This window comes from Toxotes jaculatrix, chromosome 5 (assembly GCF_017976425.1).
Source record: "Toxotes jaculatrix isolate fToxJac2 chromosome 5, fToxJac2.pri, whole genome shotgun sequence".
Lineage (NCBI taxonomy): Eukaryota > Metazoa > Chordata > Actinopteri > Toxotidae > Toxotes > Toxotes jaculatrix.
This window is the reverse complement of record NC_054398.1, coordinates 16,123,277-16,137,911: the sequence shown is the minus strand read 5'-3', so window position 1 is coordinate 16,137,911 and position 14,635 is coordinate 16,123,277. Positions and strand designations below refer to the sequence as shown.

Genomic DNA, 14,635 nt, shown 5'->3' with positions numbered 1-14,635 from the left:
AAAAAAATATGTTGAAATATCCTCCAGGACACACAAAAGATTAGATCCTATTGAGGAAGTACTGGAAGGCAGAAATTCCTTCCACACCTTCATTTGACACACCTACTTAAGGGGTTGATTCAGATTGTGTTCCTTTATTGTGTGAAGCACTGCAGCCTCTCCTCATTTGGTCAATCTGTAACCGGCACTGAAGACAAGGCTGCCTGTGTTGTAAGCACCTCTAAGAGACCTTGATCAAGAAAATGGCTTTTGCAAGGTTGGCAGGGTTGTTCAGGGGCCAGATGTTGTTGAGGGCCCTCTGTCTCATCTTCATGGGTATGTTCCTTTCTTTTTTCCTTTGGGAAACTGGCTCCAGGAGCAAGTCGATGTCTGCTCTCAGCATACCACAGCAGTTCTCCATTGACCTGCCCGGGTGCTCAGCTATCCTCACTGGAGACGTAGAGGGCAAGAAACATGAATTAGAAGTGCTTCTGGCATCCAGGAAAAGGCAGAAAATTTTGTCTGAGGATTTCTACCTGAATGCGACAAAGGACTGTCCAGCTTACATTGAAGAGAGAGGTTTCATTTCGGTACCTCTCAGTGAAGAGGAGAATGATTTTCCCATTGCCTACTCCATGGTGATCCACGAGAAGATTGAGATGTTTGAGCGACTTCTACGAGCCATTTACGCTCCTCAGAACATATACTGCGTGCATGTGGACCAAAAATCCGCGAAAGAATTTCAGCAGGCTGTGAAGGCTATTGTTTCATGTTTTCCCAACGTGTTTGTAGCCAGTAAATTAGAAAAGGTGGTGTATGCCTCGTGGTCCCGTGTGCAGGCAGACCTCAACTGCATGAAAGATCTGTTGAACTCACACATCCAGTGGAGGTACCTGCTCAACACCTGTGGGACAGACTTCCCCATCAAAACCAATGGAGAGATGGTTAAGGCACTGAAGGCCTTAAACGGAAGAAACAGCATGGAGTCTGAGGCCACCAGTGACTACAAGAAAGGCCGCTGGCAGTATCATTACAATGTCACCAACAGTATCAGCCGGACAAATGTGAGGAAAAGTCCCCCACCCATTAGCAGTCCCATGTTCTCCGGGAATGCCTATTTTGTGGCGACAAGAGCCTTTGTGAAACACGTGATTCAGGACAGAGAGGTTCAGAAATTTCTAGAGTGGGAGAAGGACACATACAGCCCTGACGAGCACTTGTGGGCCACTCTGCAGAGGATGCCCTCTGTGCCCGGATCAGTGCCTGTCAACAACAAGTATGATGTGTCAGACATGCAAGCCTTCGCACGTGTGGTGAAGTGGAGCTATTTAGCAGGTGACATGAAAAATGGAGCCCCATACTATCCTTGCACTGGTGTTTACAGACGAGCTGTTTGTGTGTACGGAGCTGGTGACCTCCAGTGGCTCCTGAGACAACAACACCTCTTTGCAAATAAGTTTGATCCTGAGATTGATGATATTGCCATTAGATGTATGGAGACGGTACTGCGTTTCAAAGCTTTAGGCCATGACCCACTGTTAACAGATCAATTTTCTGACACGTTTTAATGCTTATAGTCATTTGAAAGGTAAAATATAATATTTAAAAATGCTACATAGTTATATTATGTTTGTATAGAAGTCATATTAATTTATTGTCAAACTTGTTAAGCAGCTACTGAAATGTACTGTTCATTTTCACAACCTTATGTGTTGTAACAGGAATTTTCAAAATATTCTGTGGCTGTTCTTGTGTAAGTTTTTCAAATATTCTGTGCATTTTATTATTATTGTCAAGTCATTGATATGGATCTTGTTATAAAGTTCTAATAATATTCTATGACTTGACTTCTATGATTTCAATGAAGTCTGGACTTTACTGTACTTTCTGTAGATTACTTGTAGTAATTAACGTACGTGATTATTATTTGAATCTTGTCAAATATACTAACCATTTGGTCACTACATAGTTTTTGTGCTATCTTGGTGCCACAGGAAAACTGGCATTACATTGAACAAAAACATAAAACAATGATGTGGAGTAATGTCCCCCTTCTTCATTCGTGAATAAACAAGTTGATGATTTGACATAAAGCTGGTAAAAAATAAATCTAGACCTGTTGTAGTCAGAGCAACAAGCCCTGAAGCTCAAGTCTACAAAAGTGTGGCTTATTGACAGTTAGCTGGATCATGACTAACATGTTTTATGTCTTGCTTTCTTAGATTTATGATAAAAGAGTGTTGATATAAATGTGATTTTAAAGAACATGCAGGTTGTTGAGAAATCTTTATGATCTGTTGGTCCAATTAACAACAAAATACAGTTTGAGATAATGTGAGCAAAAAGAAGTAAACTCAGCTGAAAGAGTCCTACTTTTAAAAGCCCAATGGAGGCAGAACATAAGGAACTTAACCTGACTTTAAAATGGGAATTTATCATTCAAGTGAGGGGCAAAAAATAAAACTTTATTTTCCCCAGGCAGGATTGTAACAGAGAACGTCAGCAGTGAACAGTGAAAAAGGTGCTGTCAAAACTTGTTCTATGAAATGCCACTGGGTCAGAGACCTAAAATGCAGTTTAAAATCAGACCAACCATAAAAATATATTAATTTCTCTCCTTTGTCACCTTTTGAATATAAATACATATTTAAATGTAATAAAGCAAAGCATGCATCAACCATTTGTAACAGAGTGCCTTAAATAAAGTGTAGATACAACAGTAACTAGGGAACACCAATAAACTAAGTTTGACATGATATACCAGCTGTAAATAAAAAGGATTAAAAACGTTTCAGACAGCATGTGGACGAAATGCTGAAGATCAGGCTGCTTGACACAGAAAATACAGCAAAATAGTTCCACAATGTAACAGGCAGCATAGTTTCAAAAAGGCACTTTCCTGATGCAAAGAGCTAAGTCTCCAGTCACGTTGCCCAGAACATAAACATACGAGTGGCTGCGGTTCTAAACATTCTTCATCGTTCTCCTCCTCGACATCTGAAAGTGTGAGCGGGGTCACTCTGGAACAGCAGCAGCTGCCATCTCCACTTTGCCGTGCATGTTCTGGTCGATCCTGCAGAGAGATTCGATCGTCATCAGACGTGTGTGTCACTGGGATGGCATCCCATCAGACAGGGCTGGGATAACTGATAATCAAAGTAATAACAGGCTACTACACTGCCCACAAACACACTCTTATAATCACATCCTGAAATGTGATCATTGCCTGTACATTATTACAAAGGGAATACTTTCTGAGAGAATATTTATGTAAATAGATTTTTTTAGACTTACCAGAACTGATTAACAAATTCAATAATAAGTCTGTCTATATTTTTCCGATTTTAACTTCACTAACATATTATCCATATTATTCTCTGACTTAAAACACTTAAAATATATGGGTACCACAAACCATCAATATCAGCTGTATTACTACAAGGTTCTTCCCTCGAAACCTTGTAAGACAAATGAATGAGTACTTCAATATATAGTGAAGTGTACAGGCTGCTTTCATTATCTGCAGCACACTCTGCAAAAAGAATTACATTTCATTTAAATGACTAATTTCATATAAATTTCAAATAAGTACAGTATCATAAGCAAATCTGTGGACAATCTAATGCAGTGATTAGATTGTATAAGGTTTAAACTCTCTGTGCTCTCTGTGTTCCGATTGTGTTAATACTGCAAGAAAAACATTGCTTTAAGTACATGGTAATGTGTGAGGTTTTAGTGCATTTGATTTGCAACTTTGCCAATCAACTCAGAAACTAAGAACAGAAGCACAACTAATTGTGGCAGTGGTTTAAAACCCTGAGAAAACACACAATACCAAATTTCTTCTACAATCCCATGTGCCCTCTAAAATGGCACGGTCATTATAGTTTTCTAATGTTCTATCATCCCACGACATATCTGCAAACTAATAACCTCAGCAACTGAACATTCACTACTTATCAGCAATGAGCAGAATATTTCTGTGTGCGTGAGCAAGGCTGACAAAGGTTTGTGGAAATTACCAAACATCAGCAGGGAGTGGGTAATGCACAAGTCATGCAAAGAGCTGTGAGAGTGAACAAGCTGGGTGTTCAGTGAAGGCGAGTTACTGAGGGGAACCATGTGAGGACATGGTTACAGTGCAACCACACACCACAGTGACTAAGACAAACTACTTCCTTGTAGTTCCACCCCCCTCAGTTGAAAAAAAAAACAAACTTACCCAACAACAAACATCAAATTCTAAACCTGGTTTTTAAAAAACACATGCAAGTAAGTGCTACTTGATTCCTCAGCTTTTACATCAGAAAGCATCAGAAATGCAATAAACTGACATCTTGAGATGAGTTAAATATTTATGAGTCAGCATAACAGTGAAGAAACAGTCTCTTGCTAAATAAATAAATAAATAAATAAATAAATAAATAAATAAATAAATAAATAAAAGATATACTTGGTATGTTTTGAACCACATACAGATAGCTGACATTGTTTTTAGGTAATAACAGAAGAAAGAAAATGACATGAGTTGGCTTTGAGCTGAACTTCACAGAATTGGCTCAGAGAAGGGATTTATTTGGTTAAATAATCACCAAGCCACCTATTTTTGGAAAGCAATCAAACAGCTACTCAGTCTGCTTATTAGGAATGTCCTAAATCTACTCAGAGGGAAATGTGGGACACTGAGGAGGAAAGTGGGTTTTGGCCAGAAGGTATCATCCAATACAAAAACACCAGACAGATTGAGGTGTATTGATGCATTTCTACAAGCCAACGGATAATTTCGTTGTTAGTTTTGTGAAATGCAAAAACAAAAAAAATAAATAAATAAAAATCATAATGCTGAGACTGATCCTGAGTGAAAGTGCATATACCTTTTACGGCTTTTCCTATTTTTTTCGTCGTCAAACCTTTGGAAGGGGCAGGGAAACGGAGTTAAGGAAAGGACAAATACACAGCCAACAGCAACCAAACATCCCAAAGAGCAAAAACATTTTGTAAGATGAACATTTGCGCTGAGGTCTTTTCAAATGCCACAAGAATACAAGATCTGCTTCAAGTTAAGCCACAACATGAAACAACATGGCATGAGTAATTTCTCAGCATGAGCTCAGTGGATACACATATCGGCAAAAGTTCACACCTGAAAACACGCTCCCATCAAGGCTATACTATGCTCTAAATGTATTATTCTACAAAATAAAATGAGATAGATATTTGTAGTCTGCACTTGGATCTCTTCTCTGCCATACATGTAGTGCCATACATAAGTATGACAATAACAATTCTTCAATTCTTAAAACAATGCAATGGAACATACTTAAGTCATCCAAAGATTAAATGTGCAAAATTTCTTATGAGCCAGACTCATAACCACTGACATCCTGTCACTGGCCACACAGGAAGAGTGTTGCTATAGCTCCACCTACAGGCAAAAGGCAATCAAATTTTGTAGGACCAGTCAGAGCTTGCAAAATCTCCAATCACTAGGTTCACATGTGGAAATAAAACAACTAATGCTATGATTCCACCTCAGCCAGGAACCACCCTGATCGAAACAGTATGTCAGGGTTTTTTTTTTATATCACCCATTTAATTTTAACCGACATACAGTATATATACATATTAACTTCCATAGTGCTGATGTGGTTGAGTGAAACATACTTACTGTTTGATACAATCTGGTATGGACACATACTCCATTGGAACCAGCTCTGCGAGGTCTGTCAAGCTGTACACATACTTGATTTTCTGACTAAATTTAGAGCTGTGAAGTAGAGAAAATGTCAGAATCTCAAGGTTACCTACGACAATCTTTATTTTATTATTCTAATGACCGAAAATATCCCAGTTACCTTATGAAAGGTTTTGTGAGTGCCAGCAGGGTGCGAATAAACCAAGAAGGATGGACAATTATCAAAGACTTCAAGTTCTTCCTTAACCTGTGAAAAAAGAGTGAGATGAGCCGTTACAAATTTGATCCCATCACAGATATAATGATGCTGTTTCTACTCAGACTGACCTCCTATCAATCTGCTGATAACACTTCCTGAGCCAGCCGACAGTCGGCATCTTTTTCCGAGAGGTCGCCCCGTTCAAATACACAATCATATAGTTCTCAGCAACCAAAAGCTCCAGTGTGCCAATGACATACCTGCAACAGGAAAATCCCATTAGTGATGGCTCTGAAATGTTCGCTCACAAGACCGAAGGAACTCAAATAAACACTCACTTGAATAAATTGTCCATGATGTATCTGTAATTTGGTTGATTGCTCTCAGGCATAAAGCACACAGCAAACACAATTATGGCATTCAAGCCGTCTCCATAGTAACCTGCAGTGAAAAATCAAATATCAAAAATTGATGTTCCAGTACCAAAACACTGTTTTCATTATCAGAACTTTTTTTAATTCACATTTTCAATCAACACAGACTTAACAATTCATATGAAACACAAATGTAAAACATACACACAACTTAAAATTACAGTTTTTTTATGCGACTGTGCCAACATCACAATGTAATGCCACTGACCTCCATGGCTGATAACCTTCTTGTAAGGTTCAATGGCCTTCATGTCCACTCTGTGTTCCTGGTCTCCGATACGAAACACCCGCCAGCGTCTACCCTCCTCCCTTTCCTCCAAGGCTGAGTACTCCTGGACTGACTCCACACCTTTCTGTAGTAGTTCTGTGGTTTTTGGCTTAGGGAGATCGTCTAAAGGAGAACAGGCATTTTAAAGCCACGGCTTGGATACTGTAGCAGCTAGATCTGAAGGTTGTCTGGTTTTATCCAATTATATCTATTTTGATCAAATGAATGATATAATTTTCAGATAAGTCATTTTACTCATCATTTACCGTTTTAATCACATGCATTTAATCAACGCACATTAACATTACATTTAATTTTTTGGTATTTATTATCTTAAGGTCAACATTTGTCTAGTGAATAATTTTAAATTTCATTGGAGACATCTTGCAGTTATATTGTGCTGCAAGTCTGACATGTCACCATATAACAAATGTAAATAAATGTGACAGTAAAAGGCTTCCATTCACAGAGATGCACCACTGCTGAGATACCTGAGGAATTCTGTGCATCTTTAGTTGGATGTATAGCTGAATGATCCGCGCAACGACCCATTCTGCACATCATGAAGGCGTGTAGCAAAGTGTTCAAATGATCATGTATATAAAGCATGCAACGAGCAGAATTGAAAATATGGAAATAATGCAACCAAATCACACCAATACGTTTTCTTTCTGATCACCAATACGTCAGATCTTTCTGAGTGACCCATTTGTAAATATAAAGAATCAAACACATCCGATCTGTGTTTCTTCTTGTGTGAACTGTGCCATCAACATATATTGATTTATACTGAAAATGCCCGGTAACATGCTTATCCTTTTTTCAATCGTCTACCAAATGAATCATTTAAAAATCAGATAATGTGAGCTTCCAGTGGCAAAATGATAAATGTAATGTGTTTCAAATTAAAGGCCGAATTTGTTAAATGCACATCTTTATTATACTATAAAGTATTAATCTATTGTGCACTTTCTTGTGATATCTTGTAAAATGTGACACACTGAATGACTAATAATCAAACAGCAAAGCAATGTTAAAATGGCTCCTATCTGATAACTGCACCATTACAGTGCTCATTGAACCACTTCTTAGCCGACAAGTTGCGATTGATTGATTGCTTTTTTCAAACTCAGGAAAATTCACATGCATGAAAATAACATGCACAAAAACACAGACTGAAAATGAAAAGTTATGAAACATGAAACACCCCATGATTTTTTTTGAACAACTAAAGACAGAAAATAATCTGGACAATAGGGGTTGATTGACTCATGGCTGGCAGGAAACCAAAAAAAATAAATAATAACAGGCGCTGTCCAGGAGACCTTACCACAAGGAAGAGAGAAACCTGTTGCTGGCCTGCAGCCTGTTTCCAGGCAGAGAACGGAAACAATTCTTCCAAGTGAAAAAGAGGAAGGCAGCAGTGTGGAAACACAAAAACAACAAAGCATATTTTAACTATACTTTAGGCAGACAGCTGCCTTTCGAAACCTTTAAAATCAAGGGAGGAAAATGCCAGTGGCTCCAAGAACCACGACACAGAAGACTGGTTTGATAACACACCTGCTTTTGTGTTACAAGCCAACGAAAAAACCCATCTTTTCATAGATAAACTAAACCTCTACAGACTTCACCTTTGGGAAATTTGACAGTACCTTTGCACCTCCCACCTTCTAAACTTTACTGTTTGAACTTTAAGTGAAAATTCTAAAGCAAGCAAGAACAACTAGGTTTTAAAGGTAATTTAACATAGTGAAACGGCAACTGCATGATATATAGTCCTTACCTTCCCATTCAAACTCATTGCTGTTGTCTGAGGGTGTGTCAATGTCGTCGAGGTCCAGCTCTGTACTTTCATCCAGCTCATCAGAAAGAAGAGAACCTTCACTGCGGTCAAGTGTCAGACTGATGTCTGGAGCTGCAAGCTTCTTCTTTACTTTCTTGCTATGGTCCATTACATAGCCTAGGGTAGATATCAAAATATTAGTAGTTATACTGTTTGTTATACAGGTTCAGATTTTTTTTCCATCTTAATACAATACTCATGCAGTTTTCCTTGCCCATCTCTAATTTAAGAGACTGGGAAAAAATCTGAAGTGCTTGTGAGGCTTCAAAAATCAAGTGCTATCTTCCACTGGTGGTCTTTTACTATGAAATCCCCTCTTTGTGTCACTCTCCCTGCACTGCAGCTAAGCAAAGAAAACACTGTCTAAGCCCATTCTGACCTAAAAGACAAGGTTGAAAGATACTCTTTTGATCTGGCTAATTCAGACGGCTGAGGCCTAATATTAGTTTCGGCTGAACTTTTGAATGCATTTTTGCACAAACAGTACCTCTCTCAACTTGCATGTGGGGCACGTGAGTTTGAAGATAGACTTGAAAAAATCTGAACATGTCCTTTAAAACTGTCACATGCCACTGAAGTAATGTACCATATGCTATTCTGTTTTTAATTACCAGGCTCTCTCTCTTCAGATGTCCCAGCAAAAAGCTCATCTTCAAGCTCCTCCTCCTCTGGTAGGGGCCTAATAATCAAACAGGAGATGATCATCTTTTCAGTAGGTCTGTAGCTCATGTGACTTTCAAAATACAAACATGTGATACAAAGCTACAAACCATGATCAATTACAACATTATGAGTGATTGACACAATACCGTGGAAAGTCCTCATCCTGCCACTCTTCCTTCAGTTCAACTCCTTCCATTCTTAGACGGGCCTCTGTTGTGGCAACTGACTCTTGGCGCTCGAGGCTGGGAAAGAAAATACAAAAACGTTATGCCATCTTTTATGTTTAATGATCTCTAATTACTAAAAGGTTCTCTTGTACTACTAATGTACTAAGATCAAGAGCAGGACGGGCAAAGATTATCCATGACAAACAAAATCCAAACACATACAATTGGTTATCTGTCAACACTTGCTTGTGACTTGTACAATCCTCAAAGGATTATGGGGGAGACATTGAAGTTCTATTGAACTACCAAGAGTCAAAGGCAATTTTTGTTCTTGAGTTAATATCTCAACTACAAAAACCTTTGCAAAGTTACTGGATATGGACACGAACAGTGATGGAATATTAAAAGATGATGGACACACTGGACTACAAAAGCACATGATAACCTCTGAAAACAAGGGTAGGGGTCTTTATGTTATCAATACGATAACATAAACAATACACAAAACATGACAAAGATCCAAATGAGATTTTTGATTTTATGGCAGAGAAGGTTTACATTTCTAAAATAAAAGAAGGACATTTCACGCTTAAAACTGTCTCAGTGTATAATTATATGCTCTGTTCATGTCCTCTGGTAGGCGAACAGCAGCCTCTACTGTCACATTTTGTCTCTCAATGGACCTTATATTTGTAGATCAAAATTTAAACTTATGTTTTTTTATTTTAGCTTAACTAATTATTAACAAATCATTGTAAACAGATTCTATCTTTTAATGTGATTCAACAGATTTTTGTAAGTTGTTGGTAAGAGACCGTGTTTCATGTAGTTCAGTGACAACTTTTTCAGTTACATGCAGAATCAATTTGCATCAGTTTACATTACGAAAGACTTTAGTCACAATGCACAAGATAATACCAATGACCATCTTCCATGTTATTTTTGCAATCAAGTGCTTTTTACAACATTTAAACACATTTTTTTATTTCACCTGGGTTGTTTTAGCTTCACAACTTTACATCTTGTCAAACGTATAGTTCTGACGAAATTCTGTCTGGAGTGCACTTCTGAACATATAACCACATTTTGGGAGAAAATGTCTTTGGCTAAATTGTAAACTTCAAATACTAAGTAGAATCGGAACCATGACACCTTGGTTGCACCAAGCACTGGACAGATGCTTTGTGTTGCAGTGCTAAACATTACATGATTTGTTGTCATGCATGTTGATCGAGTGTCTCCTCTGGAGGCTTGCAGCTGGCCACATAATCAGATCACTGGCTTCTTGAAAAGCTTACAAGCTTGTGTTAAGGGCTTAGTTTATAAACCATGAGGCTACTTACTAATGCTGATCATGGTATCTGTATCTTTGCTGTACAGAGCTCCTTTTGATGCATTAATCACATGCATGACTGTATTTGTGCTCCCAGACACAAAAACATTCTGGGCATTTGGTACTCAACATTTCATAACGTATCAGTTTAGCTGTTTGCTTATGTAGAGCCCTAATCCCAACATCACATTTCAAATCCAACTGAGAGAGGTTCGAGGGCCACAGGAATGTGATTTCCTGAAAACAAAGCCTTAAAATCAAAGTGTAGTGGGGAGCTGGCTGCACGTAAGTGGAATCTGTCACATCAGAGACTCAAATGGAAAAGTGAAAAATAAATTAAATCCATGAAAACAGTTCATATATTACACAAATGCTAATCATGCTAATTTCTTTAAAGAATAATAGTCAGATAGCCAGAATAATAGTAAATCTCTGCAACGAGATGTCCATGTTTAATGAGAAGCAATTTTTCATGATGATGATTTTATCAATCTTAACAGAAATATATAAATATTATTTGTTGTTAACACCTTTGCAAAATAATTCTCTTCTTATCTACTTTCTTGTCTCCCCCAGAAAACTCTTCTTATGTTCTCAAATATACTCACAAAAATCTCTATAATATAAAAATTTGTTTTTGTCTGATAGAGAGTGGCCTTCTGTCAATAAGGTAGAGGCACAATTCATACTACCACCGTATCCTTTCAAACACAGACCAACAAAGACAGCCTTTCCAGGAGATGATACCATATTGACATGTCATCTTCATTTATTAAATCAAATTTGTCAGCTTGTACTTCTGTCCAGCTGTTACCCTTTTCATTTACTTATTTATATTCTAACCTTGCACCTTAAGGAAAGTTCAGCTCGTTTACTAACAATAATAAAGTTATCTTCTTGATATGGCTTAATATGGCTTTCAAAGGGAAAAAAAAGTGATGCCCTGTATGCCCATGTATGTGATACTGCTCTAACTAACCCTACAACATGCAACATTTCTAAAGCTTAGTTTCTTTCTTTCCTTTTTTTGTGCCAGAGAAGTGCTGATTTAACTCGGTAGTCATTTTATATGTCCTTGCCTGCCCTGCTGTTGTACTGCATTGCATTTGAGCCTATTAGTTTGTTCGCAGCTGGACAAAATAACATCAGATTGCACAGGGATTCCTGTTATTGTGTACACCCCCTCTGTAATGTTCAGGAAATAAATGTCATACCAACCTCAGTCTAGCATGCTACTTTACATGCTTTTCTGGCCAGTCTACAACCGGGGAATGCCAAATAGTTTTAAAAGGATATGTCTTCCTCTTCTGGTACAGTACCCCAAATAATAGAAATTAGCACTGGTATTGGCCATAACGCTGGAGGATCACTGGCTTGTCAAATAAATTTCAAATGCAGTGCATTGGAAAAAACTGAAGAGACACTTGAACACAGGCAGTCATTTGGGTCAGGTGCTAGAATCTGGAAGAACTCTTCTTGCAATGAAGAAATGAAAGCAGAAACCAGTTCATAGCTTTAAGTTACCAACACGTAGGCCAAACTTTAAAATGTTCAAACACTGACCTTCCAGTGGGTCCAGATGGTGAGCGTGGCTGGGGAAGACTGACTGGGGTCGAGCTTCTTGCTCCCGGCTGTTTCTGCTCATTGTCTGGAGTTGTCCTTCCCTGTGGCGTACCTCTTGTTTTGGTTAGGCTCTCTTGAAGCGCCTCTTCGCCATTTTCAACCGTAGAAGCTGTGCTGTTTTGTAATTCCTCTAATTCTTCCTCATCGCCTTCTCCCGACACTCCGGAAGATGAGGGACTAGAAGTCTGTCTGTTTCTCTGCTCCTCATGAGTCCTCCTGGGTGTGACAAAATCTGGGCTGCTATTGTTCAAATTCATATCACTTACACCCTTTAGTCCCGCTTCACTCTCAATCACATCCGATGCCATAGGTTTGTCCTGTTGCTAGAGCGGATCAGAGTGAAAGAGTCCGTAGATGAAACGTTTGAAACACCCCTCTGCTTGTTACCTAAACCAGTCAGATACCTAAATCTGACTTACACAACTTCTTTAGAAGTTTGTGGCTAGCGTGCTAGCTCTTTCCCGCTGTACAGCTAGCCGGGGGAACTGTTGTTGTTGACAGCTAGCTACGCCAACTAACAGCATATCTTATTAACCAAATAGTGTTAAATGTCACACAGGGTGCACAGATAGTCACCTTTTCTAAATGCGTCACGATGTGAACTCTGGAGTCCAAAAAGTGGGCTAGCTTTGCATAAGCAGCGGTGCGCAATGATCCTACTTATCAGTTTCCTTCCTTCCTTCCTCCAAGTCAGAGTGGTCTCCTGCGAACGTAACACACGTTAATCACGCTAGCTTGTGAGCTAAAGTTAGCGAATTTAGCCACAGCAAAAGAAAAGCTAGTGTTGTCCACTTAACGCCGGTTGTAATACATAAAATCAAGACAAGACAGTTGTCAACTACGACAAAACATTAGGACAACCGTTCCATGGATCCGTGTACAGTACAAAGTCTGTATCCGCTGATTTAACTAGCCGGGTCTAATAATATCAGCAATTTAACGGTAGAAAACTGTTGTTTGCTAACGACGCTAGCTAACTGTAGTCAGCCTTCTATGGAGTTGCCAGTTGTGACTCCTCCAGCTTCGTATCAAAACTTTCTACTCTCAAGCGTAAACCAAACAGAAACTACACAAAATTACTGTATATTGTTATTGTGATGCATTGTTTTCTCCATCTGAATAATAGCTGTAAGTTTTGTTTCGCTTTTTAAGTGGGAAGCTACCTCATCTTGCTTTGTAGAAAGTATATTCCAAAGATATCACGTATTTTCAGTGTCTCACAAGTGAAAACGGTTTAAAAAAAAAAAAGAGTTCATAAAGTGCATTCCTTCCCAGCTGTATTTTAAAATATGTCACATAACTGCAGTTAGAAGCTTTGGCATAGGTTAATGGACAATATATGAGTTTAATATTTTTTGATTGCTCAAAATTAGCAAACCTGGCATCCCTGCCGGTCTTGGTCCTTCCGTGAACTGTCGAGGTGTCACTGCTTCTGCGAGGTTTCACTGCCCTCTGCTGATAGTGGAAATTACCATTTTAAAAAAGTTTGACAATACCGAATCTGCCTCATGTCTGCACCAGGCTTGTATATCAAAACATCGATTTACCTCTGGGTGCTTAGGGCAGCAGTGGGTTCTAAAAATTAAATTTCCAGTTTTAATCTGTAAAAATAAAAAGTATAAGTTTGATTCCATATAATAATGAGGAATATCCATAGTATGAGTAGTACTTACTGTAAGTTGTGGTAGTAAATCTGTTATAGCAGTGGAGAGTACGTAAGTACATTTACTCAACTACTAATGTACACAAGTACACTTTTTAGGTAGACTGCTTATTTGAATTGTTAACTTTTATTTCAGAGACTTATTGTACATTTTACTCAGCTACATTTAACAGAAGTTAAAGATTACAGATTACAAAACCTGTGATCAGTTGTAACATAAAATGCATTTCTGTTAGTTAAACAACCCAACCGTATACCTTGAATTGTAACAACATTAACATGCTGCTTTCATTCAATGAATGCATAATAATAATCCAATAATATAAAATATTTTATAGGGTCCAATCAATTTTTTGCCACTTAAGTTAAAAAAAAAGAAGTGCTTCACCCACAACTGGTTTGCAGTAGGACTGTCACACTCTCAGTGTATTCCTACAGTTGGGCTGGAGTTATAAACCTGTAACAGTTTCATAAGTGTGTGGACTTATTTCCTCTGTTAAACATTGCACAGATATGTTGATAGTGTTTAAGACCACAACAAATATTAGATTTTTATTTGTTTGATTACCTGTAATATAATGTGTTCTTAATTATAATTGTTTCCACCTGTGGGATTTGAGTCCGATTTTGAAAAGGTTACACTATTCACTTCAAAAGGTCATAGCCTTACTGTCTGTGTCTAATCTTTGCCACTAGGTGGAGGCATATGCTCACTTAAATACTGAAGTCTGAGGCTCTTAATTGGTAAAAGAAAATCTGCCACAT

The 14,635-nt window shown here is 38.3% G+C and overlaps 2 protein-coding genes across 3 annotated transcripts; one reads left to right on the top strand and one right to left on the bottom strand.

Annotated features, from left to right (window-relative positions):
- Positions 1-181: 181 nt before the first annotated feature.
- Positions 182-2,213, top strand: gcnt3 (glucosaminyl (N-acetyl) transferase 3, mucin type). The gene has a single exon (XM_041039137.1). It carries the CDS (start codon positions 243-245, stop codon positions 1,545-1,547), a length of 1,305 nt encoding a protein of 434 aa, XP_040895071.1. The 5' UTR covers positions 182-242; the 3' UTR covers positions 1,548-2,213.
- Positions 2,214-2,423: 210 nt separating this feature from the next.
- Positions 2,424-13,209, bottom strand: bnip2 (BCL2 interacting protein 2). Of its 2 annotated transcripts, XM_041039135.1 has the most exons (12): positions 12,784-13,209; positions 12,148-12,530; positions 9,231-9,326; positions 9,033-9,100; positions 8,362-8,538; positions 6,516-6,698; positions 6,212-6,314; positions 6,002-6,133; positions 5,835-5,921; positions 5,648-5,746; positions 4,854-4,889; positions 2,424-3,052 (listed from the first exon to the last, which is right to left on the bottom strand). In XM_041039135.1, the coding sequence occupies exons 2-12, from the start codon at positions 12,513-12,515 to the stop codon at positions 2,995-2,997; spliced, it is 1,407 nt and encodes a 468-aa protein (XP_040895069.1). In that variant the 5' UTR covers positions 12,516-12,530; positions 12,784-13,209; the 3' UTR covers positions 2,424-2,994. The 2 variants fall into 2 exon arrangements, with proteins under 2 accessions (XP_040895069.1, XP_040895070.1); XM_041039136.1 differs by lacking the exon at positions 4,854-4,889 and having other exon boundaries at positions 12,148-13,208.
- Positions 13,210-14,635: the final 1,426 nt, after the last annotated feature.

Coding starts and splice junctions, on each gene's coding strand:
- gcnt3 (XM_041039137.1), top strand. CDS start 243: ATGGCTTTTGCAAGGTTGGCAGGGTTGTTCAGGGGCCAGATGTTGTTG.
- bnip2 (XM_041039135.1), bottom strand. CDS start 12,515: ATGGCATCGGATGTGATTGAGAGTGAAGCGGGACTAAAGGGTGTAAGT. Junction 5,747..5,834: donor CTCACAAAACCTTTCATAAG/GTAACTGGGATA, acceptor TCTACTTCACAG/CTCTAAATTTAGTCAGAAAA. Junction 4,890..5,647: donor ATACCAGATTGTATCAAACA/GTAAGTATGTTT, acceptor CCCCTTCCAAAG/GTTTGACGACGAAAAAAATA.